At 41.2% G+C, this 24862-nt stretch overlaps 1 protein-coding gene across 1 annotated transcript in view; it reads right to left on the minus strand.

The window, feature by feature from the left end:
* LOC136876895 (uncharacterized) overlaps positions 1–24862 on the minus strand; it is a 68394-nt gene that overhangs the window by 28357 nt on the left and 15175 nt on the right. Inside the window, exons 4-5 of the mRNA XM_067150649.2 lie at positions 23835–24096; positions 1422–1529 (exon numbers count right to left, since the gene is read on the minus strand). Coding sequence (XP_067006750.1) covers positions 1422–1529; positions 23835–24096 — 370 coding nt within the window. The remainder of the gene's footprint in view (positions 1–1421; positions 1530–23834; positions 24097–24862) is intronic.

The following is a 24862-nucleotide window of genomic DNA, read 5'->3' on the forward strand; positions in this document are numbered from 1 at the left end:
ATTAAGGCCACGGCCGCTTCCTTCCAACTCCTAGGCCTTTCCTGTCCCATCGTCGCCATAAGACCTATCTGTGTCGGTGCGACGTAAAGCCCCTAGCCAAAAAAAAAAAAAAAAACAGGCACTGGCTGTATAAGCAATGGTATTACTAGCATCACTCATACCTCAGTCACTTTCATATTGTCAAAGCCAAGGATGATACTGAGACAGGTCAATGAAAGTAACAAATTTGATATAGCCCATACCAGAAGACATAGTGCACTGTAAACACTACATCTCGTCAGCAAAGGCATTGTGATTAGGTATCAAAAGAATATGCATGTTCTGTGCTCTTATGGTTTTTTTCGTGGTGTAGAAAGAAATTATAGAAGTGTATGTTTCGGAGCCATACAATACAATGATGGAACTATGTTGTTGTAGTAGATCTTGACTTTTGTTCGTTGAAATGAAATGGCGCATGGCTTTTAGTGCCGGGAGTGTCCGAGGACATGTTCGGCTCACCAGATGCAGGTCTTTCGATTTGACCCCGTAGGCGACCTGCGCGTCATGATGAGGATGAAATGGTGATGAAGACAACACATACACACAGACCCCGTGCCAGCGAAATTAACCAATGATGGTTAAAATTCCCGACCCTCCCGGGAATCGAACTCGGGACCCCTGTGACCAAAGGCCAGCACGCTAACCATTTAGCCATGGAACCGGACACTTTTGTTCTAAATGTATTTTGGTGGTGATGGTGGTGATAATTGTTTTAAGAGGAAGTACAGCTAGATCAATCATCCTCTATATGACACTGATCAGAGAGAAAAAAAATGTAAGGGACCCGATACTAAGAAGAATGAAGGAATCGGTCACAGAAAGGCAAGGGCAAGGGTTTGAAAATGAAAGGCTCTCTAGGCCTCGAGTGTTCTAATAACTTTGGGGTCAGTAAAGAACAAGAATTGACCAGTGGAGGTTGTATAGGATAGATAAAAGTGAAGAGCCTAGCACAAGTAAATGGAAGCAGTGATATGTCTCAGCTAATGACCCTGTGGTCAGCAACCCGCGCTCCTAATTTCAAAGCACCTTGGGCCCTTTTAGTCGCCTTTTACGACAGGCAGGGGATACCGTGGGTGTTATTATACTGCCCCTACCCATCAGTGTCTTATGTGGGCTAAAGGAATACCTGATTCCTGCCCTCGAAGTCCATTTCATTACGTACGGTGACTGTATAACTGTTCATTTAATACGAACTGACTTGAAAATTTCTCGCTTCATACCTATGTAACTATCTGAGTTAATCTTCTCATTATTCCGGAAAGAAAACCATAAAATTGTTATGAGACATAGATACTGGTTTGTTTTGGCGTCAAAGTGAATGACGTATTTGTTACTACACACTTCCATCTCAAACATTATTTAAATTTTCATTACCACATTACCTGTCCTGTCCTCGGAAAGAAGCTTCCATGTAAGACAAGAGACGAGCTCCTTCCGTCGTATTGATGAGTTGTGACGTCACGTACTGGTAGGTGCCCCCGTCGTTAAAGCTGTACAAAAAAAGAGAGAGAAGAAATGAAGTTCAGTGTTTAAAGTGTTTTAAAACACTACACATTTCTCAGTGATGGTAGAGTGACTAACTATCTGATTGCATGATGTATTTAATTTTTTTAATGTATTTATTTAGAGAGACTAAAGTACCGTACATCAGTTTAACAGGTATAAAGATAATATGAAACACACATTGACAATAGTAAAATGTTCGACTAAAACTTTGAAATGTAGAACGTTAGATGAGGGATTCTCACTGGGATGTCATCCTACTTCACAGAAAATGGTTTTAAGCAAGCTTCGGACTTATGGGAGTGCCGGAATCACAGCACCATCTGACAGGCCATGGACTCCTCTGAAGCAACTAGGTAATGAAATGGAGTTCGATGGAGAGCATTTAATATTAACGGGGCTTTGGAAGAAATAAAATCGAACCTAACATTATTATATATATATATAATTCGCTGGGGCCATCAAGGACCACGTTAAGTCTTCTTGCATTTGACACTGAACTTGACCTCCTTTACAGCCCAAATTTCCCTCATTCTTTGTGAGCGGGCCTGTTTACGCTCCTCTGTCCAAGGGGCACCGTGTCTTTTCTTAAAACTTAAATTATTATTATTGTTGTTAATATTATTATTATTATTACTATTTTGTTTTTCGAATTGTGCTTCTATGGAGACTGCGTGTTAACAACTAATCTCATTTTCGGTGTCTGTGCCTTGTTCGTCTGCCAGCTTTGACATCCTGCCAGTATCTCTTGAGCCCGTCGATCAGCGCTTTCTTCCGCTCCTCTGGTAAAGGGCCCTCCGTCTTATGGGTTCTGTGTTCATCATAAAACCCTGATAGCTTTTCACCATCCTTCTGAAACTAACCCTGTCATTTATTTTATCCTCCGTAATGCTCACCTCTCTCTGATCTTTCTCACAATCTTGGAACCATCTCAACTTAGATGCCTTCGGTTTTATAAAATTCCAGATTTTCTTTGTGAGCCGGTCATTATTCATACGAAAGATGTTCCCATAAAACAGCAATCTTTCCTTTCTAATTCTTCTTCTTCTTATTATTAATGTAATTGTCTGAGTGTTGCACACTCAACTGCACAAAAAATTGACCCGAGCCTGAAAATGACTTTCTTTCAAAACAGTCTTGTTTGAAATAGGATGAAGATATTGTGCAAGTGGTACGATCCCAAGTATCATCTCTTAGACCTCCAGCTATCCAAAGTTTACGAATATCCTCGCTTTTCGAGAATGTATTGTAACCGTTCACCACCATGAACATAGGCATGTCACGAGGTCCAGCAGATAATATATGCCTTTTTCCGCGACATTTTGCGACATATTTGGTCGTAATGAGTATTTTCCGCCCAGACCGCAATATGAATGGCGCTGCGCCAATTCGAAGGGCGAGGGTCTAGTTATGCGCACAGAGAGAAAAATATGGATGTATGACGAGTCGTTGGAATCGCGCTCTCACTTCGCAGACAGAGAAGAGAACAGCCATGCCAAGCGCAGAAGGCGGAGTCTATTACAGTGTTTTACCACAAGAGCTGGATATTCTCAGCGATTTCCCTGTATATCCACTGGTGCCAACTCATAGTATTCACTTGTTAACATACATACATACATTATCATTATAGACTGTTATGCCTTTCAGCGTTCAGTCTGCAAGCCTCTGTGAATTTACTAAACGTCGCCACAATCCTCGATTTGCAACTAGTGTTGTGGCCTCATTTAGTTCTATACCTCTTATCCTGAAATCGTTAGAAACCAAGTCTAACCATCGTCGCCTTGGTCTACCTCTACTTCTCTTACCCTCCATAGCAGAGTCCAGTATTCTCCTAGGTAACCTAACCTCCTCCATTCGCCTCACATGACCCCACCACCGAAGCCGGTTTATGCGTACAGCTTCATCCATCGAGTTCATTCCTAAATTAGCCTTTATCTCCTCATTTCGAGTACCCTCCTGCCATTGTTCCCGCCTGTTTGTACCAGCAATCATTCTTACTACTTTCATGTCTGTTACTTCTAACTTATGCATAAGATATCCTGAGCCCACCCAGCTTTCGCTCCCGTAAAGCAAAGTTGGTCTGAAAACAGACCGATGTAAAGATAGTTTCGTCTGGGAGCTCACTTCCTTCTTACAGAATACTGTTGATCGCAACTGCGAGCTCACTGCATTAGCTTTACGACACCTTGATTCAATCTCACTCACTATATTACCAACCTGGGAGAACACACAACCTAAATACTTGAAATTATCGACCTGTTCTAGCTTTGTATCACCAATCTGACATTCAATTCTGTTGAATTTCTTACCCACTGACATCAATTTAGTCTTCGAGAGGCTAATTTTCATACCATACTCATTGCACCTATTTTCAAGTTCCAAGATATTAGACTGCAGGCTTTCGGCACAATCTGCCATTAAGACGAAGTCGTCAGCACAAGCCAAACTGCTTACTACATTTCCACCTAACTGAATCCCTCCCTGCCATTTTATACCTTTCAGCAGGTGATCCATGTAAACTAAGAACAGCAAAGGTGAAAGATTACAGCCTTGTCTAACCCCTGTAATACACTGAACCAAGAACTCATTCTACCATCAACTCTCACTGAAGCCCAATTGTCAACATAAATGCCTTTGATTGCTTTTAATAATCTACCCTTAATTCCATAGTCCCCCAGTATGGCGAACGTAAGGGGAGATGCCGATACGTTCTACGAATTATTATTTGCCGTGATTAAGACAAGTGCAGTGTCAGTAGGCGAGAATCGAGCTAATAGGAAGTGCTAGTATACCCTGAGAGTAGTGTCTGAGTGAAAGTGTGACGCCCTTTAAAACAACGGAAATCACTGACTGTGACGTGTTATAGAGTGAAATGAGTAGCGAGCTACAGAGACTTAATCGTTACTCGGTTTGTTCACTTGAGTTCATGAGTGTGTCTAGCCATAGCAGGTTATTTGATGATGCATAAAACATTGCATCATTAATACATTTCCCATTTGCCTACATGTACGAGATTTATCGTCGGACCCAAGAGAGGAATCTACGAGAGTAGCGCCTTGTGCCTGCATTCATCTCATCAGGGACCGCTCAGAACGTCCAACGGCAGTCCACAGATCAAGCCATCATGCACGGGACCCAGAAGGAGAAGAAGATGAACCGAGGCCTCTCCAGTAACGAGGCTTCCGTGATGGCAGCTTAAATCCCCCAGCTGTACCTTCTGATGACAGCCGACTACAAGCAGGAGCGTTAAGTACATTTCATTGATAAATGATATTTAGTAGCAATAAATGATGATGTGCCTGGACAAGATGAAGGACGTATGAAGTGAATTCTGTAGATGGGCTGGGAATGTAAGGGAAAATGTTCTCCCAGCTGACGAAAAAAAGGCCGCTCATAGAGAGATTTACGACCCCCTAACGCGAAGAAGTGCTGAGTCCGGAGATGGGTTCGCTCGGCTGTCAAAAGCTTGGGACATTCATGCATGAAGTCCGCTCCACTTCGACACTGTATTATGATTCTCATACCAGTTATATAAATTACCACCAGTGTTGTAAACTCGATGTGTCATTAGATGAAGTGATTCCACCCAATTTTCTTATTAAATTACATCAAAGATAGCAGTTTCACACATGCACCCCGATACCGAAGAAGCATTAGTTAGATACCATGTAGTATTGACAATCTTGGATCAATACCAGGAGACCTGGAAGGGACATACTTTCTATATGCATTCTTGTGTGTGAAGTGTATTTATTTGTCTTTGTACTTTCAGGTGATTAGGCTACTCTTTTTATTTTCGTATAGCCCGCCTGGTGGCCATGATCGTTAAGGCGCTGAAGTCTAACTGGTCTGACACCGAGGTTAGCCGGTTCGAGTCCCGTTGGTCGAAAAAAATTCACCTTCAGAATGTTGGCCGGCAGGGTAGGGGAGGAGGTCGTAAACAATTTCTAATCACTAGACTGCGTGGCAAAAGCCTGGATTAATTTCCAAACCTCCGCAGTGCTCATATGGAGTGAGGGCATATGACGCTGTTGGTGGTGATTCGTCCGTTGGATGGGGACGTTAAGCCTTGAGCAGACCCCTTGGTGATATTCAACAGGAGTACCCCGGCACCGGGTTTTACCCTCTCCCTACTATGATATATCACGTCATTCATTTCATCTCATTAACTCCTCTGATGAGGTTGACGTCAGGAAGGGCATTCGGTCATAAACCGTCACGACAGATTCATGTCACCTCATACCGAACCCCGTAGGGAAACGGGACAAGGGTTGGACAAACACAACCCTTTTTTTGTTCACGTGTTTATATTATTCGATGATGCTTATGATGTTTTAGAGGAAACCAACGTTGCTTGGGACCGCTTTGGGATATAGTATGATAAGATATCCTGGAAAAACACGCATATGGATACTGTAATAATTCATTAATATAGTCATGTAAATCTAATATGCAAAATACGGCGATATGATTTTCATGATTGTAGGAATGTGCGTAACTGTGTTTCTTTAATCACTTCACCACCATGAAAGATACCAAATAATTGTGTTGCTTTCCCGAGCGGTGCCAACCCAGTGTATATATTTCATCACATGTTTGTTGTTCAGTAATACAACAGATCCCAGTGGGTATTGATAATAAAAAACGGGGCGCCCTTATTCAGTGCAAAGCGTAAATTCTTAGGTGCGTGTTTACAAGACGATTGGAGGTGTCAAATGATGGATAAAAAAGAACTGACATGGACATGGAGGCACCCTCCAGAGGTAAGGAAAGGGTTATTCTGCCCGAAGGCAGGTCTGAACCTCCGCAGAGGTGTTCCTGAGCCGGAGTTTACGTGCGGTAGGGTGGCCAGTTCCTTTCCGCTCCTCCATTCCCTTACCCCCACCAACAGCGCCTGGTAACCCATCCAACTCCTGACCACGCCCAATGTTGCTTAACTTCGGAGATCTCACGGGATCCGGTGTTTCAACACGGCTACGGCCGTTGGCAACCCTCCAGATAGTTGGTTTATTTTATGTAATTATATGGCATTGTCTCGTGTAAATTTATTTTGTGACTATCAATTAGTTTATGTTGTTTTGATTGGGAACAAGCATCCTTCTTATTTCGGTAGTATAGTGTATTCCTCTCATGTTTATAACACCCTACTTTCAATATATTAAAAATTTAGTGCCCACTTTTTATCGAGCAGTCCATTGTCCGTATGCTCTTGAGCTTAGCCTTTGGGACAATGAAAGTAGGGAGGATGGGGTTTCGATGCTCGGGATTGATCTCCGAAGTTCTCATCCTATAGATTTCCATTCAAGATTTATTTGTGAAACTAACGCCTGGTTTCTGGAATGGTGAGATATCTTTCCGATAGCTATTGCACTGTTACAGCTGTCGACTCGATAAATCCAAATACTTTAATACGCCAGTACCGGACAGCTCTATCTCAACAGCATTGAGTGGAGTGCGAACAATGACGGTGGTGACATCTAGCGTGTTGGTGGGAACTGCATACTTGTCTATGCTACAGTTGAGAGGAATGCACTACGCTCGTTGGAAATACTTTTGTTAAAAGAATTGAATAATCATAATAATTAAGAATGGAATTTTAAAATATGAAATGCCTCCTTCATAAGCCTCCAAACGAGCATTATGCTAGCCGTGCCTTTCGCTATGTATCAAAAATTATAAAGCAGAATTTATTTGAGGATCCACCCAGCCTCTGGAGGGAAATATTTAACAACTACTCTCTCCTCTTCTTTCTAGCCTTTTCTCAATTACCTAGCACAGGTTTTTGTATGGACTTATTCTAGTTTTCTGGCAGTGTTCCTTTCCTAACAGCAATCATATGTGGAGGGGTATATACCGTACTCACTATTGTGTGTTTCTGTGGTTATTTTTCATATCAGTGGTAGAGTGTCGGCCTCCGTATCCCAAGATAGCGGGGTCTAACCCGACAGAGGTAGTCGGTATTTTTGAAGGGCGGAAAAAAAGTCCATTGGACACTCCATGTCGTACGATGTCGGCATGTAAAAGATCTCTGGTGACACATTTGGTGTTTAGCCGACAACATTAATTAAATCTCAGCCATAGACGCCCAAGAGAGTTTCGGTTTACTTGGTCTACCATCTAGTGGGCCTGGAGTAAAACGGAACGTCGAAATTGACGAGCAGACAGCCAGATAGCGTCAAATCGAAATATCTGCACACGGTAGCTGAGGCAATACGATTATTATTATTATTATTATTATTATTATTATTATTATTATTATTATTATTATTATTATTATTATTATTATTGTATATACTTGAATATGCGTATGAATACGAACACAAACCCGTAGCCCTCGATCTACAGGAATTAACAGACGCGATTAAAATCTCCGACTCAGCTGGAAGTGGTACCAGGGCCCTCTGAACCGAAGGCCAGTACGCTGACCATTCCGTGGTGGGAATTATTTTAAGAGGAAGTACAACTGGTTAACCACCCTCTATTAACACTAATCAGATAGGAAATGGAAGAGGTCCAACACTCCGAAGAATGAAGGTATCATAAAAACGGGGGGGTGGGGTGGCACGAAGCTCTAAGTATTCAGCCAAAGCGCCAGAGGAGGCAGATAACTTAACATCCATGATTCATGAAGATTTTGGTAAAGAGAAGCTGTAATTAAGGGACAGGAGTTTTGGTCCATTATTTTGACTTCTTATTTTCTTCGGTACGGCCGATCTTCCCGAACTCTACAGGGGAACTCACCTCACGCGGCTATCTCGCTTTTGCTGTACTTTTAATTTTCTGTTTTACCTCTGAAGACAGAAATACATAATATATATATAACACATATTGGGGTTGCGTGAGTGAACTTCGATGTTCCTGACAAGGAAGAAGTGTTCAGAATTTTCTAAAGTCTCTTTCACAAATTTATGCGTGAAGAATTATCATACACACGTATTAAATTAGTTGGACTGGTGCTCAGGCCTATGCCAATAATACGCTGAAATAGTTTTTCTTACGCCGGGCTGAGTGGCTCAGACGGTTGATGCGATGGCGTTCTACTCCAAATTTGGCAGGTTCGGTCCTGGCTCAGTCCGCCTCGTGTAGGTAGATATACTGGCATGTAAAAGAATTCCTTTGGGACTGTATTCCGGCCATTGGCGTCTCCGAAAACCGTAAAAGTACTTAGCGGGACGTAAAGAAAATTATTATTATTATTATTATTATTATTATTGTTATTATTATTATTATTATTATTATTACAGTAAAAAAGGTGACTGGATTCGAAACTCATGGCCTTCAATTTTCAATTTCAAGACTACCGTGATAAACATTACGCTACAGGCCCACAAGTTTTCGATTGTGAAATTTATGGTAGGCCTACTACTGTTTAACAATGTGGACCCTCAAGTTTGAGTAGGCCTATACTAGAGTTCCATATTTGTTAATATTTTTGGTTTTACGTCCCACTAACATTTCAGTAGAGTATTTGATTGATTTTTTAATATAAGGGGCATAGAATATAACCTCAACACAGATGCGAGGTCATTACTTTTCTTAATACTTGCGGTCCTTATCAGATCCCATGCCCATTATCTTGCTGGGTAATTTGTTCAGCGCATAACACTTTTCTTGGAATATAACTGCAATGTAAGATTATTTATTGGCAAACACTGATACATTATCTTAGCCTGCAAGGAATAAAAGACTTGCCCAATAGCCACTCATAGCTGTCCGCCCTGTGGATGCTATATTTGCCGCTAGAGGCGCTGCAATTCAACCTCATATGAACACCTCGGTTGGCGGTATTTCTACACATTGTATACTTACTGGTGACGTCGTATTGCTAAAATACGTCAATTATATTACAATGGCATACTGTTGCGTGCCGCTTTGTAAACAAGCCTCTAGAAATAAAAGTTCCTGGAACTAGTTTCCATGAATTCCCTTGCCAAGAACCAACTAGGGAATTATGGATTAAAGCAATGAGCAGACAAGGTATGGTATAGTAAATACGCAGACCATGTGACGGCAAAAATTAGGTTACTTATTATTATTGTTCCTGTTCTGATGATAATAATATTATTTACGACATAATTATCCTGGCCCGAGGTGACGGTGTCACCGTCTAGGAAGCCCGCCTCCCTCTTCAGGGGAGGAATGAAAATATTTAGTAGTTACATGATCCGTCAACATTAGCATATGATTTGGGAAGGTATAAGCAATACCATACCCCTTGGGTGCCATGGCCATCGTATTTGGCACAAGTATTGGAGTAGGTACCCCAGGACTTAAATAGCTCTCTCATACTTTCATTATTTCCGTGGTATACTCTACATGAATCTAACACTGAGAACCGCCAGTGTTCTCGTCTATGCAGGAGGAAGAGAGGAATAGTTGTGGAACGTAAAGTGACATAATATATAAGTAGTTCCTTCTTACCTCTCAGTTTTTCGTGAAAAATAACCAGAAAAGGAATAAATGGTCTCCTATAAGCTTCTAAATGGTTTTCTCGTTTTTCGGAACAAAATAAATAAAATATATCTTTTCCAACTTTTTCAACCGGTAGTCAGTGAACAAATCGCACACACGGATGAAGCGGCAGCAACGAATCATGAGTCAGAAAGAAATTTTCAAACACAACCGGAAAGCATCGAAAAGGAAGCCGAAGGAGCACCATGCGTTTCCATGTCGAGTGCTGAAATGGCATATATTGGAGGGTATTTGGTAAGAGTTGTCGAAGACCACATGCCATGTCAAGAGTGTGTTGATAAAATCAGTAATACTCAGAGTCCATCTCCACTAACGTCATTAATAAAAATCGAAGACAGAGGTGGTCTCAGGTATCCAAAGCCAAGTTTTGTTTTACTGCTGATGAAACTGGGGCAAGTAGCGGACGAAATGATATCGATAACGCTGGGCAGACCAAAAATAGCACAAACATTAACCGAAATACTGTTGCCACATGTTGCTAAAAATCCTATTCTACAGTGTGCGAACAGTGATCATCCTGGGGAACTAAGCAGAATAATACTGCAGAAGTTTCTGCGCCCCTCTGTCACTAACTACGCTACTGGCATGACAGATGGGTATCGCCGAGAATACTTTTTGAGAAGGAAAACAATTTATGAGAAGAAAATATCAAGGAAAATCGTTAAAGTCGTTCCTTTTCACTGAAATCTACGGTGTGGTAGTAAAAATATCTAGTGCAGACCTTATATGATTTTAAATGCCATACAAAAATTTCGACGGTTATGTGTGTTATCTGAAATGAAAATCCACAGCTGAATTGAAATCCTAGGGGTAAAAGGTGAACACTTATTATTTTCATTCTGCTCAGTAACGTATATTATACAGGAAGTATAGTACAGAGGTAAATTTGTGCTGGTTTTAACTCCCGTTAGCAATGCTAGTGAGTGCATATGTGAGGTGGTGTCAACTCAAGACCTTAGCGGTCCCTTTGATGTTAGTCAGACTTCTGGTCGGTGAAAAGGCTTCCGCAGCGCCAAATAGTTCCCTAGGTTTGTTACTTGTTTCTGAAATCAGGAGCTTCTTCAACTTTGTTAGATATTCTGGTGAACTGACTTGACGAATTAAAAATTTTTGCCTTGTATAAATATGGAAAATATATCACAGGTTGTATAGTTCGTTACCAACTCTTATATATTATACGTAGATGGCTATGAATAGTTATTGTTCTCAGTGGTGTATGTAGCAAAATAAGAATTATTTAACATGATATAGATATCTTATTGCACTGTGTACTTAGTAAGCTTTGTTCGAGTTCATTCCATTGCTGATAAGTTCGCATAATATGTGAAGATGGATCCAAGAAAACTGTTGGCAATACTGGGCTACTGGCTGCAACAGCATGTTCAGTATTCAAAATTGCTGCCAGCTGTGAGCAAGACGTGTGTGATGTGACCAACGACATATATATAGATATTTTTAATGTCGTTGGATGTGACGCTTTAGTCCCCTGTGAAATACTATAAAGCTAACAATAGTGGAGAAAAATTAAGAGGGAAATCTAAACCAAATTGTTTTAAACGTTTACAGTAGCCTACGATATGAGAATCCGCTGTGGACTGTGGAAGACGTGGTGAAAAACACCGCGCAGCTGACCGGCGTTTCTGTGCACAGTGTTTACGCCGCTCGCGTGGAATTTAACCTCCACGGAAAATCCAAGTCCAGCGAAAGGTCGATGTGTCATTCGCCGTAAATAAAACAGGAAGGGCCTTAACATGGTATTTTGCAATCCCACTCACAGGTGGTTTTTTCAGCTTTTTGAACTGTGTGAAACTGCCACGGACAGTCGTTGCATGAGAGCGGAATCGTATACTTCTGTTATAAGTCCCCATGTGCCTCACACAAATTGCATTATGAAATAAAAATAAACCTTGCTTCTATTGCCTTGGTATTCATCAGTAATCTGTAGGTTTTACATGGTCAATAAAGGAATAAATAGGATGTGATTTCGTTTGATGCTCCACTATTTGAGAATGAAGTACTTGTCAGATAGACGCACGGCGTTAATAACAAGCTGGTTGTGGCGGAGATGGAGAACGGTGACGGGTAGGGGGAGCAGGGGACGTGCTCACGTGCGGAAGGATACTTTTCCTAAGCTCTTGACTTGAATTTCAGTATAGCGCTGCAGTGGTCAAGACGCGCACTGCCAGGCGGACACTGTATTATAACGTAGGCAACGGTTTTTTGGGCATTAGGTGTATTCCCTAGATTGTCAGGCGCATGCGCAGAAGTAATGCATCGCATTAGTGCTTTATGTGTAGCTCCTATTATCCCCTCTTTGCCACGCAGCAAAAAATGACTATTCGACTAGTTCTTGCAGACGAGGGTGTCAGTTTCGTGGTGTTTAAGGACTGTCAGAAGAATTTGACATTGTTTGAGAAGTTCTAATGAAATATGCATACAGTGGCACATGTCACACGCAATCCAGTTTGCACTGAGCCTTGTGAGTATACCGTATCTCTTCCCCGTTATTACAAAATATGAACATTGTTTGATCACAGTATAACGATATATATCGGGCAATTAACATAATTATATAACCTGTTAGTTCCTTGAAATGTAATAATATGTAAATTAAAAACAATACCACGGTAAAAGTATATGCTCACTGCCAATGCAAGTAGGGCTGCAATAGGCCTACTACGACAAATGTGTAATTATCTGTTATACTCAGTTACTGGTACCAGTGCTTTTATGGACACGAATGCAGTCACAGGTACACATATAAGTACCGAATCTTAAAGGGTATCGTAATTAATAATTGATCAACAGGGGACAATGGAAAATTATTCGTCATAGGACGCAAATTGTCACCTGCAACCTCTACCAAACCTATGACAGTATATTTGTTTAGCCTCAATCTGTCTTTGAATTCATTTTCGCTACTGTATACTGCATTAGAACATTAGGTCGACGATGATATAATTGTGGTCGTTCTAGAATGCTGACCATTTCTACAATTTCTTCGTCCGAAGAAGATGAGAAAGCCATAGAAAATATTAACAAGCACAACGTTAGCTGCTGATACTGAAGTACTGCGCACGCGCCCACCAAGTTAACAAATAGATATCTCCTGCTCAGGGCCCTGCCAAGTTAGCAAGAAATTTATCAAACCGATAGATGTATCTTACGTTCGTGCAACGTCAAAACACAAGTTAACCATTCGATACTGCTATAGGTTCGATATCTCACGTTCCAGGAACCGGGCATAAGTTGCTTTAATGATGCCCTGAAGAGCCCAGGACAGGTGCAGTATACAATTTAAATATTTCTTTGCCGGCCAATTTTAGTGCAATTGAATGTATACAAAATGTTCTTGAAATAGTTTCCAATATGTACAACGGAAACAGAATGCAACAAACGAAGGAAAACAGTTCCTAAAAACATTGGTGGCAAACCCAGTATCTTGGGAGTTATGGTCCAGTACCACTACCTTCGTCTACCTCTGTGGTGTAGTGGTTAGTGTGATTAGCTGCCACTCCCGAAGGCCCGGATTCGATTCCCGGCTCTGCCACGAAATTTGAAAAGTGGTACGAGGGCTGGAACGGGGTCCACTCAGCCTCGGGAGGTCAAGTAAGTAGAGGTGGGTTCGATTCCCACCTCAGCCATCCTGGAAGTGGTTTTCCGTGGTTTCCCACTTCTTCTCCAGGCAAATGCCTTAAGGCCATGGCCACTTCCTTCCCACTTCCTTGTCTATCCCTTCCAATCTTCCCATCCTCCCACAAGGCCCCTGTTCAGCATAGCAGGTGAGGCCACCTGGCGAGGCACTGGTCATCCTCCCCAGTTGTATCCCAGACCCAGAGTCTGTAGCTCCAGGACCCTGCCCTTGAGGCGGTAGAAGTGGGATCCCTCGCTGAGTCCAAGGGAAAAACCGAACCTGGAGGGTAAACTGATTAAGAAGAAGAACAAGAAGAAGAAGAAGAAACCAACTACCTTCAGTGACCACCATCACAAGAGCTCGATGTGACCGCCATCCGTTGCAGTGCAACCTTCCACCCTACGTCGCATGAAACCACGCATTCATTAGAAACCCCTGGTTGCTGCCGAATTGTATCAGAGGCATTGAACACGCGTTCTAGTAGTGTATCCACGTCATTTATGGGAATCGCATACACCATGGTTTTTACATGTCTCCAAAGCTAAAAGTCTAAAGGGTTGTGGTCAGGCGAGCGGGCAGACAAAAATACTGGCCTTCCCAGACCAATCCATCACTCATGGAAGACCAGTGTTAGGTGTCATCTAACTCTACGATAAAAATGGGCGGTACCCTATCATACTAAGACCATAACGTAACACGTTAGTAGGTTTGCGACCAATGTTATAATTTCGTGTGGCTATTTCTAGCCGAGTGTAGCCCTTCTAAGGCAGACCCACCGATGAGGGTGGGCGGCATCTGCCATGTATAGGTAACTGCGTGTTATTGTGGTGGAGGATAGTGTTATGTGTGGTGTGCGAGTTGCAGGGATGTTGGGAACAGCACAAACACCCAGCCTCCGGACCATTGGAATTAACCAATGGAGGTTAAAATCCCCGACCCGGCCGGGAATCGAACCCGCGACCCTCTAAACCGAAGGCCAGTGCGTTGACCATTCAGCCAACGAGTCAACAATCAATCACTACTGATCTGTGTTTAGGGCAGTCGCCCAGGTGGCAGATTCTCTATCTGTTGTTTTCATAGCCTTTTATTAAATGATTGCAAAGAAATTGGAAATTTATTGAACATCTCCCTTGGTAAGTTATTCCAATCCCTAACTCCCCTTCCTATAAAGGAATATTTGCCCCAATTTGTCCTCTTGAATTCCAACTTTATCCTCATATTGTGATCTTTCCTACTTTTAAAGACACCATCCAAACTTATTCGTCTACTGACGTCCTCCCACGCCATCTCTCCACTGACAGCACGGAACATACCACTTAGTCGTGCAGTTCGTCTCCTTTCTCCCAAGTCTTCCCAGCCCAAACTTTGCAACATTTTTGTAACGCTACTCTTTTGTCGGAAATCGCCCAGAACAAATCGAGCTGCTTTTCTTTGGATTTTTTCCAGTTCCTGAATCAAGTAATCCTGGTAAAGCTCCCATACACTGGAATCATACTCAAGTTGAGGTCTCACCAGAGACAAATATGCTCTCTCCTTTACATCCTTACTACAACCCCTAAATACTCTCATAACCATGTGCAGAGATCTGTACCCTTCATTTAAATCATATTTATGTGATTTCCCCAATTAAGCTCTTTCCTTATATTTATAGCTAGGTATTTACAATGATCCCCGAAGGGAACTTCCACCCCATCAACGCAGTAATTAAAACTGAGAGGGCTTTTCCTATTTGTGAAACTCACAACCTGACTTTTATCCCCGTTTATCATCATACCATTGCCTACTGTCCATCTCACTACATTATCGAGGTCATTTTGCAGTTGCTCACAATCTTGTAATTTATTTATTACGCTGTACAGAATAACATCATCTGCGAAAAGCCTTATCTCAGATTCCACTTCTTTACACATATCATTGATATATATAAGAAAACATAAAGGTCCAATAATACTGCCTTGAGGAATTCCCCTCTGAATTTTTACAGGGACAGATAAAGCCTCACCTACTCTAATTCTCTGAGTTCTGTTTTCTAGAAGTAGTCTCCCATGTTCTACCCTATCAAATGCCTTAGATAAGTCAATCGCAATACAGTCCAATTGACCTCCTGAATCCAGGATATCTGCTATACCTTGCTGTAATCCTACAAGTTGGGCTTCAGTGGAATAACCTTATCTACACCCAAACTGCCTTCTGTCAAACCATTTATTAAATTTGCAAACATGTCTTATATAATCAGAAAGAATGCTTTCCCAAAGCTTACATACAATGCATGTCAAAGTGACTGGCCTGCAATTTTCAGCTTTATGCCTATCACCCTTTCCTTTATATACAGGGGCTACTATAGCAACTCTCCATTCATTTGGTAAAGTTCCTTCATGCAAACAAAAATGAAACAAGTACTTGTCTTTAGTATATCCCCCGAAACCTTATCAATTCCAGCTGGTGTTCTAGTTTTCAACTTTTGTATCTTACTCTAAATAGCATTGCTGTCATAGGTAAATTTTAACACTTCTTTAGTATTAGTCACCTCCTCTATCTGGATATTATCCTTGTAACCAACAATCTTTACATACTGCTGACTGAATACTTCTGCCCTTTGAAGATCCTCGCATACACACTCCCCTTGTTCATTAATTATTCCTGGAATGTCCTTCTTGGAACCTGTTTCTGCCTTAAAGTACCTATACATACTCTTCCATTTATCACTAAAATTAGTGTGGCCACCAATTATGTTTATCATCATGTTGTCCTTAGCTGACTTCTTTGCTAGATTTAATTTCATAGTAAGTCCCTTCAATTTCTCCTTACTTCCACAGTCATTTCTAACTCTATTTCTTTCCAGCCTGCACCTCCTTCTTAGTCTCTTTACTTCCCTGTTATAATATAGTGGATCTTTACCATTCCTTACCACTTTTAAAGGTACAAACCTATTTTCACATTCCTCAACAATTTCTTTAAACCCATCCCAGAGTCGGACTGCGACCAATGTTTATAGGATCTTTCTTCCTTAGTTTATTGCGTGCTGCCTCTTCTGTAAATATTGGATCCTTTTTCAAGGACATCCTGTATAAACATATTCTCATACATCTCAGAGAAATGTATTCCGTTGGTTTCCAAGTCATTCTTTTCCAACTACTTCATTAAAACCTACGGACGTTTGAAACGAAATCTGTAACATACGTACCTGACGTGACAAAATCTCCGTAAATATTACCGGCTAATAAATGATACATGAGAGCAATAATTAAATTCAAACTAGATTAAATATTCAAGTTGGAATGCAGATGACATAAGAGTAGAATGAATTACCATTTTCAATCACAGCACAAACACCTGTGCTATTTAAATAAAGCAAGGAGTCAGGCAAGGATGTGTTCTCTCTCCTCTCCTCTTCAATATTTACTCTGAAAGGGTATTTTTTGAAGCTCTAGAAGGAAAGCAGGAGGTCATCGTTGTTAATGGGATCACAATATATTATCTGTGATATGCAGATGATACTGTTCTGCTTGCAACAAGTGCTGAAGATCTGCAGACATTATCAAACTGTGTGGCTGAACACAGTGATGCAGCAGGTCTGCGTTTAAACACGAGAAAGACCAAAGTAATTGTCGTAAGAAAACATGTCATTCAACCTGCTAACTTGACACAGTGGCTGGCACATCACTGGTGCAGGTCTAATGCTTTAGGTACTTGATCACAGGTGGAACAATGCTGTTGAAATTAGGTCCTGAATTGAACAGCCAAGGACTGCATTCAAGAGAATGAGCAAACTTCTCTGTAACAGGGACTTTAAGATCAATCCCCTTCTTCTTCTAGTACTTCGGTGTTACGTATTGTCTGTCTTATGGTGCCGAGACTTGGACCTTAACAGAGAACACTACCAAAAAACTTGGATCTTTTGAGTTGTGGTGTTACCGACGCCTGTTCAGAATATCATGGGTTGACAGAATACGTAACACTGAAGTACTCCAACGCCTCAACAAAGAAATAGAGATCATACACAACATCAAAAAGAAGAAACTTTAGTACTTTGGCCATATCATTCGAAACGATAAATATAGACTCCTTAAGCTTATCTTAAAGGCTAAAAATGAAGGAAGGAGAATTTCTTGGCTACGGAATCTACGAGAATGGTATGGACTCAGTAACCCCTCTCTTTTACGAATTGCTGAGAACAAGAACCAGATCGCTCTGATGACAACCGACATCCAAAGAGGATAATGTACAAGAAGACATCACAAGAGATGAAGTTATTAACCTCTATGTCTTTTGCACATCTCACATTATTACTGTATTACCACTTAACGGTAGAGTTTCCGACAATCATAAACATGTGCCGAAATTCGTAGCTGCCCTGCATCACTAGGCGTAACTAGTCGCAAGGCCAGGTTTCACTTTTAGAAGCGGCGTACGACGTCAGCAATTGTTCCAGTATGCTATAAAGTTCATTTACTTTATTGACGTCAGAAAAGTTGGATGGCGCAGCCACGCGGAAGAATGTTGAGGCTGCAACATAGTGACTGGTGAGCTTTATTTACATGGCGAAGCATTGACGTCGTGATGGAAACAGAAAGAAAATTGTCAAATTTGAGGAGGTACTGCTCTGTATACGGTTGCAAATCGTACAAGACGGATGCGAAATCTCTTCACTACTTTCCTGTACAAAAAGTTCAGAGAGAAAGATGGGCTTCCGCGCTGTCAATTGGAAAACGCGTTACGCGATACATGAAAGTGTGCAGTCTGCATTCTCGTGAAGACGACTTCTTTCCACAGCGTAGGTACCGGTACTGTTTATTGTACTCATTGATAGTTATTGTCTCTAATTTGTATTCACAAAGATTTATCTACATCAAAAATACTGATAAACTTGTAGCCTAATACTTCTGTGCCGCACATAGAATGTAATCCGCTCTTTGTAAACTTCTTCATATGTGTAACAGCAGACAGTAAATTAACTATCTACGTGTGAGTAATATCTTTAACTGGTAGTAATTAAACACTGCATTTAAATTGTCTATAAAATACTTCTTTCAATGAAAGAGAATACGTAGTATTTTGCCATCATGAATTAGCTTTTTTTGCTATATGTTTTACGTCACACCGACACAGATAGGTGCTATGGCGACGATGGGACAGGGAAGGTCTAGGAATGGGAAGGAAGCGGCCGTGGCCTTAATGAAGGTACAGCCCCAGCATTTGGGGAACCACGGAAAACCATCTTCAGGGCTGCCGACAGTGGGGTTCGAACCCACTATCTCCCGGATGCGAGCTCACAACTGCACGCTCCTAACCGCACGGCCAACTCGCCCGATCATCATAAATTAGAAGCCATAACCTAATTATTTGGTAGAATTGGACAAACCAAGTATTCTTCAACCCCAAACAGCTGTGACTAGAGGTTATAGTATTCTTTAATTATTTTCAAACTTTGCTCTGCATATTCTGTAGGTAGTTATAATTTTTATACTTATTATTGTCGGTTCTAAGTTCTAACTTTTGTGCTGATGGTAAAAATGGAAGAATATTAAGATTAGGATGTGGGCTGTTCCAACACAAGCCTGTATAAAGCCTAGGATTTATTTGCTTTACAATATTTACTTAGTAGAATTATTATTTTATTTCTTCCCCAAGATTACAGTTTACAAGACAGGTAACTCCCCGTCACCTGGCTAAGGCTTTGGCATGGACCAAATCAACAAGAAATTACTCCATAACCTCTAATAGTGGAAAATTACAGTAGCTTAACTGTTAAGGTACATTAGCGTGTCAACGGTAACATTTCTCTGACAAACCCGCTTTACATGTACAGTTGCACTTCACATTTTCACTCCCTTTGTTCAAGACAACGTTAACTTTGTGGGGTTTTGAATCGATGTGGGATGATTGTAAACACAACGCTACAACACCAGTTTTCATCTTCTGTTTCAAACTTTTTACCTACACATATCAAGTAATTACGCTTGAATATTTCTTCCCCTTCCACTAATGGACGCGTGAAATCTCCGACACCTCTCAACAGTTGCGCACAGGACACCAAAGACATTTTGAACACTTAATAAATCCTACAGACGCACACCCGATCATTGTCGTGTTTATTTCCCGTCACTATCTCGCCGCCATATTGGAAACAGCTGACCGTAGGCTCCTCCCCCGTTTCGGACGTCAATAGAGGATACTATAGAGCACGATGATTAGAATACACATAGTTCAAAATCTGTTTAAGAACCTGCACTGCAGACGAAGATAATAGTAAAATAACATGATTTTTGAAACGAATATCCTCCATAAAAATAATCGGTAACCTTCTGCAGTATTCAACATTCAGCGTGCTATGTATGTTACCTAATACATTAGTAAGAAAGCGACTTCCAGAAAATTTGCGTCTTCGCTCTTAGATGGCGCGACGTCAGTAAAGGAAAGAGATACAACATTATCGTATTTTCCTTCGAGGCACACTGAACTTATCGATTTCAAAAATAAATAACATACTACTGATTTTTTAAAAGATTTGTTCCTACCTCTATTGGTTGAAGTCACAATTCGCCGTCAATTGAGAATATAGGTTTTGAGGATAGACCCTCTTCGAAAAGAACTGCTGACTTTTCTATATCATCTCAAAGGCTTTTTACTGAGTAATAATATTCTGAACGCTCCTTTCAGATTGCTGAAAATTAATGAATGTCACATACCCGGTCCCATACAGCTTAATGTCACTAATGCAGTGTTGTCAGATGTAAGAAAAAGTTCTATGAAATATTGTGACGTGAGAGAAAACGGGGAAGTTTTGAGAACATTTGGGTATGGTTGGGGAAATTATAAATCCCATCGGTATTATTCATTTCATGATTGTATTATTGCTTAGAAAAACAGCATACTAAATTCTATATATTCACTGATTTGACCAAATAGATACAAAGATAATAGTGGAAAACAAGAGTGAAAACTTGCGACAGCGACTGCTACTCGCTCTGGTGGCTTGAAGTGCCAACCAAAAACCGGCCATTAACAGCTGTGGAGTAATGCAATGTAATAATATCAATAATATTGAATTATTTTAAGGAAAAAGGGCTGCGCTGTATATGGTTATAATAATTACGGACAGCAGAGTGCGTCAAAATCATTCTACAGATTTCCGAAAATTAAATAAATATAAGGGTGTGTGTAGAAATGTTTTGATGTGAAGTTATAGAAGTCCTTAAATGATTGAATATTACACTGACTTAGCAAATGTCATGGGATAGTCACCTAATAGCGTGTGGAGCCTCTTCTGGCCCTGCGAACTGCAGTGAGACGCCGTGGAAGTGAGTCGACTAGTCCCTGGTAGTCCTCTGGACGCAGCTGGCACCAAATCGTTTGCAGAGCGGCCTCCAATGCTGGTCTGTTCGTGGGTGCAGGATCCATGGCACGCAGCCTGTGTTCCAGGAATCCCAGATATTTTCGATAGGGTTCATATCGGGGCTCCTGGGTGTCCATGGCAATCGTTGGACCTCCGCTGCATGTTCCTGGAACCATTCCCGGGCGACGTGGGAGGGATGTGGTGGCGCGTTATCATTTTGAAACACCGCAGAACCGTCTAGGCGCTGGAAGGCCAAAAATGGGTGGAGATGGTCTCCTCGCAGCTCAACATACCGCGCACCATTCAAAGTCTCTTCCAGAAAAACTAGGGGCCTATTCCATACCAGGAAAATGCACCCCAGACCATAACAGAGACACCAGCGCCCTGGACTACACCTTCGAGGCAGGCGGGATCCATCTTTACATGTGGTCTGCGCCATACACGGTGCCTCCCATCAGCATGGTGCAGTTGAAATCGTGATTCGTCCGACAATATCACGTTACATCATTGTTCCAGTGTCCATCCCTGGTGAATGGCAACAAATGCGCGTCGTTGTGTCCGATGGCGTGTGCGGCGCCAGCTCTCATACCCCATAGAACCCATGTTCCTATAGATTGTCCACTGGGAGACGTGTCTAGCACGGCCTGTGTTGAATTGAGCCGTGATTTGTTGCACGGTTGCCCGTCTGTCACTATTAACAATCCGTCTAAGATGTCGCCGGTTACGGTCATCGAGGGTGGCTGGACGGCCGGTCGTTCGTCTCTTTTGGACGGTGACACCAGCATTTAACCATTCACGATACACCCTGGACACGGTTGAACGCGTGAAGCCAAATTCCCGCATCACTTCCGAAATCGCACTTCCCATCCGTCGGGCACCGACCACCATACCCCGTTCGATCGGTGTCATCTCACGACGACGTTCCATGTTACACCTGTCACATACACAGCCACTGCTCACAAGGTCTCCTATACAACTGCCGCTGGCACAGGGGGCGTGTGGTGCGCAGACAACACACCTGCGCATCAGTGCTCCGCTATCCCATGACATTTGCTCAGTCAGTGCACATTAGTGTAGATGGTATGTATTACAACTGTTATTTCTTGTTGGGCCATAAATGTTTTGCAGTCGTCAACAAAGCCTTCGTACATCTCAATAGAAAAAGAAATATGTCAAATTATAGAAAGTAACACATATGTGATTTCATGATAATGTGCAAGTGGATCTATATAATATAGTCTTTATAAAATTATGGTATGTGCATAGTTGTCACTGTACACAAAAAATCCCATGGTGTCACCTGCGACCGCTGCTCAGCTTGGAGGCGTGCAGATTGCGAGGTGTCGTGTGGTCGGCACGACGAATCGTCTATTCTTGGTTTTCTGTAACAAGGCCTCTATCTCACTGTCAGATAGCTCTCAATTGTAATCACGTAGGCTGAGTCGACCTCGAACCACATCTAGGTAAAATTTACTGATCTGGCCAGGAATCGAACCCAAGTCCTCCAGATAAGAGGTAGGGACGCTACCGTTACACCACAGGGCCGCCTGTCACTGTATATGCCTAATCTCTAAATTAAAAATTAAAAATGCATGTGTGCGTAGGTGAATATAATGTAAATACTGTCGTGAATGGTTAATTTGCCATTGTAGACTTTAACTTGCATAAAATAACACATGTTCAGTAGGCTAAGTTATTTTTGAATGCATATAGTTGTCATTTTTCATGCCTTATTACTATTAAAATGTCTTCATTCCTTCTCTGAAGGGGGAGGCGGGTCTCTTAGACGGTGACGCCGTCTCTCAGGCCGGGAGATTTGTGACGGTGAAGGAGATGATCGGAGAACGTGAAGGGGTTGGTGGCCGTAGCCTATACTAGGAACTGTACCCACAGTTACATACGGAATGTAGTCGATACGTTATAATATTCCCCTTCTTTCACTGCAGATTGTGTTTAAAAAGCTCCTCTCGAACCAACATCACGATCACCATCATCATCATCGTCGTCATAATCATCAAAAGGGCCAAGAAACTTAATTTTGCGACTTTTAAAGGCATAAATAAATAAATAAATAAATAAATAAATAAATAAATAAATAAATAAATAAATAAATAAATAAATAAATACAGCTCACTCTAAAATTACAGAAATTGAAAAGCAGGAGCGGAAAATTCTCAGGAAAATTTATGGTCCTACGAAATAAAATGGAATGTGGATTAAGAGGAAAACAGCGGACCTCTACTCCTTCACCGACAGGTTTACTGATGCCGTACGGAAAATGCGCCTTAATTTCCATGGCCATATCTACAAAATGAACAGCGACAGACTAACTAAAAGATTATTCAAAGTAATCAACTCAAAGAAGGTCAAAATAAAATGGCTAGAAGAAACTAAGGCGGACCTCCAAGAAATAAATATTACAGACGACATCATGGAAAATCGTGGAGCTTTTAGAACCAAAGTAGCCAATCATAAATTTAGGGAGAAACCAAAAAAGACAACTGGTAGGAAGTGGTCGACAGAACGCAAGATGCAACACAGTGCATTCATGAAGAGATTTTGGGAGGATAAGAAGGCACAAACCATCATGCCAACTAACAAGTTCAAATGCGCTCTATGAATGGGCATAACGAAGAAAGAAAGAAAGAAAGAAAGAAAGAAAGAAAGAAAGAAAGAAAGAAAGAAAGAAGAAGAAATAAATACAGCATCCTTCAGTGCAGTTTAAGGGATTGGAATAATGCCTTATCGTTCAGCTCATGCCTCTGTGTTCTCTTTCAATGTCTTCTGATGGATGAAACTAAATATAGGACTAATGTTTTCTCCTTCAGGTGACATTGCTACGTTACTCACCTGGTAACGTCTTCCAGGACACTGCTCAGAGGATAGAACCTGGATGGTTCTCTGGATACCTCGCACAGCATTCTCTGGCGACAGTCCTCTGACATCACCTTCATGAAGGCGAAGTAGAAGTCTAGTTTCTGTAATCGGTGTCTGACGTAGAGCAGTTCGTCACTAGGGTCCATGAATCCCATGTTCTGAGCGTGCACAAGGTCTTCTTCAAGATGTGTACTGGGTACATATCCCGTAATAGTCTCGTCCACTACATACACACCTGTAGGCGAAAAACTTCTGTAAATCTGCAATTCATGATCTTGAAAGATTAACATTACTTTCAGTAATATACTTAGCAGGATTTATGTGCCATCACAGGAGTGGTTAGAATTGTCATTGGGTCCCAAGAGAAGTGATTTCAACAAAAATTATTCTATAAAGCTGCTGGAGAGAGCGAATAATATTGCGGGGCTCGTGTTTGAGTAATTACAAGAACTACTACAGATAGAAGGAAATGCTCGGAGGACTCATCTTTTAGTGTTTTCTCTTGTTCTTTATAAGAACTAGTATTGCAGAATTCGTGTTTTAGTGTTTTTCTTATCTTGTCATTTATATGAACTGCTACAGATGAAGAACATTTCAGGACTCATCTTACAGAGTTTTGTTTCTCTTGTAATTGAAAGGAACTATTGCAGATAGAATAATAATATTATTGGACTTGTGTTTTAGTGTTTTACTTTTATTGTCATTTAAATGAACTACTACAGATAGAATAATATTATTGCAGGATTCTTGGTTTAGTGATTTTATTCTCTTGTCATATACAAGAACTACGCACGACAGAAAAACAATATTGCAGGACTCGTGTTTTAGTGTTTTATTTCGCTTGTCAGTTAAAGGAACTACTACAGGTAGAAGAATAATATTGTGGGACTTGTGTTTTAGTGTTTTACCTTTGTTGTCATTTAAATGAACTACTACAGATAGAATGATATTATTGCAGGATTGGTGGTTTAGTGGTTTCATTCTCTTGTCATATAAAAGAA

Source organism: Anabrus simplex, chromosome 7 (genome assembly GCF_040414725.1).
Source record: "Anabrus simplex isolate iqAnaSimp1 chromosome 7, ASM4041472v1, whole genome shotgun sequence".
Classification (NCBI taxonomy): domain Eukaryota; kingdom Metazoa; phylum Arthropoda; class Insecta; order Orthoptera; family Tettigoniidae; genus Anabrus; species Anabrus simplex.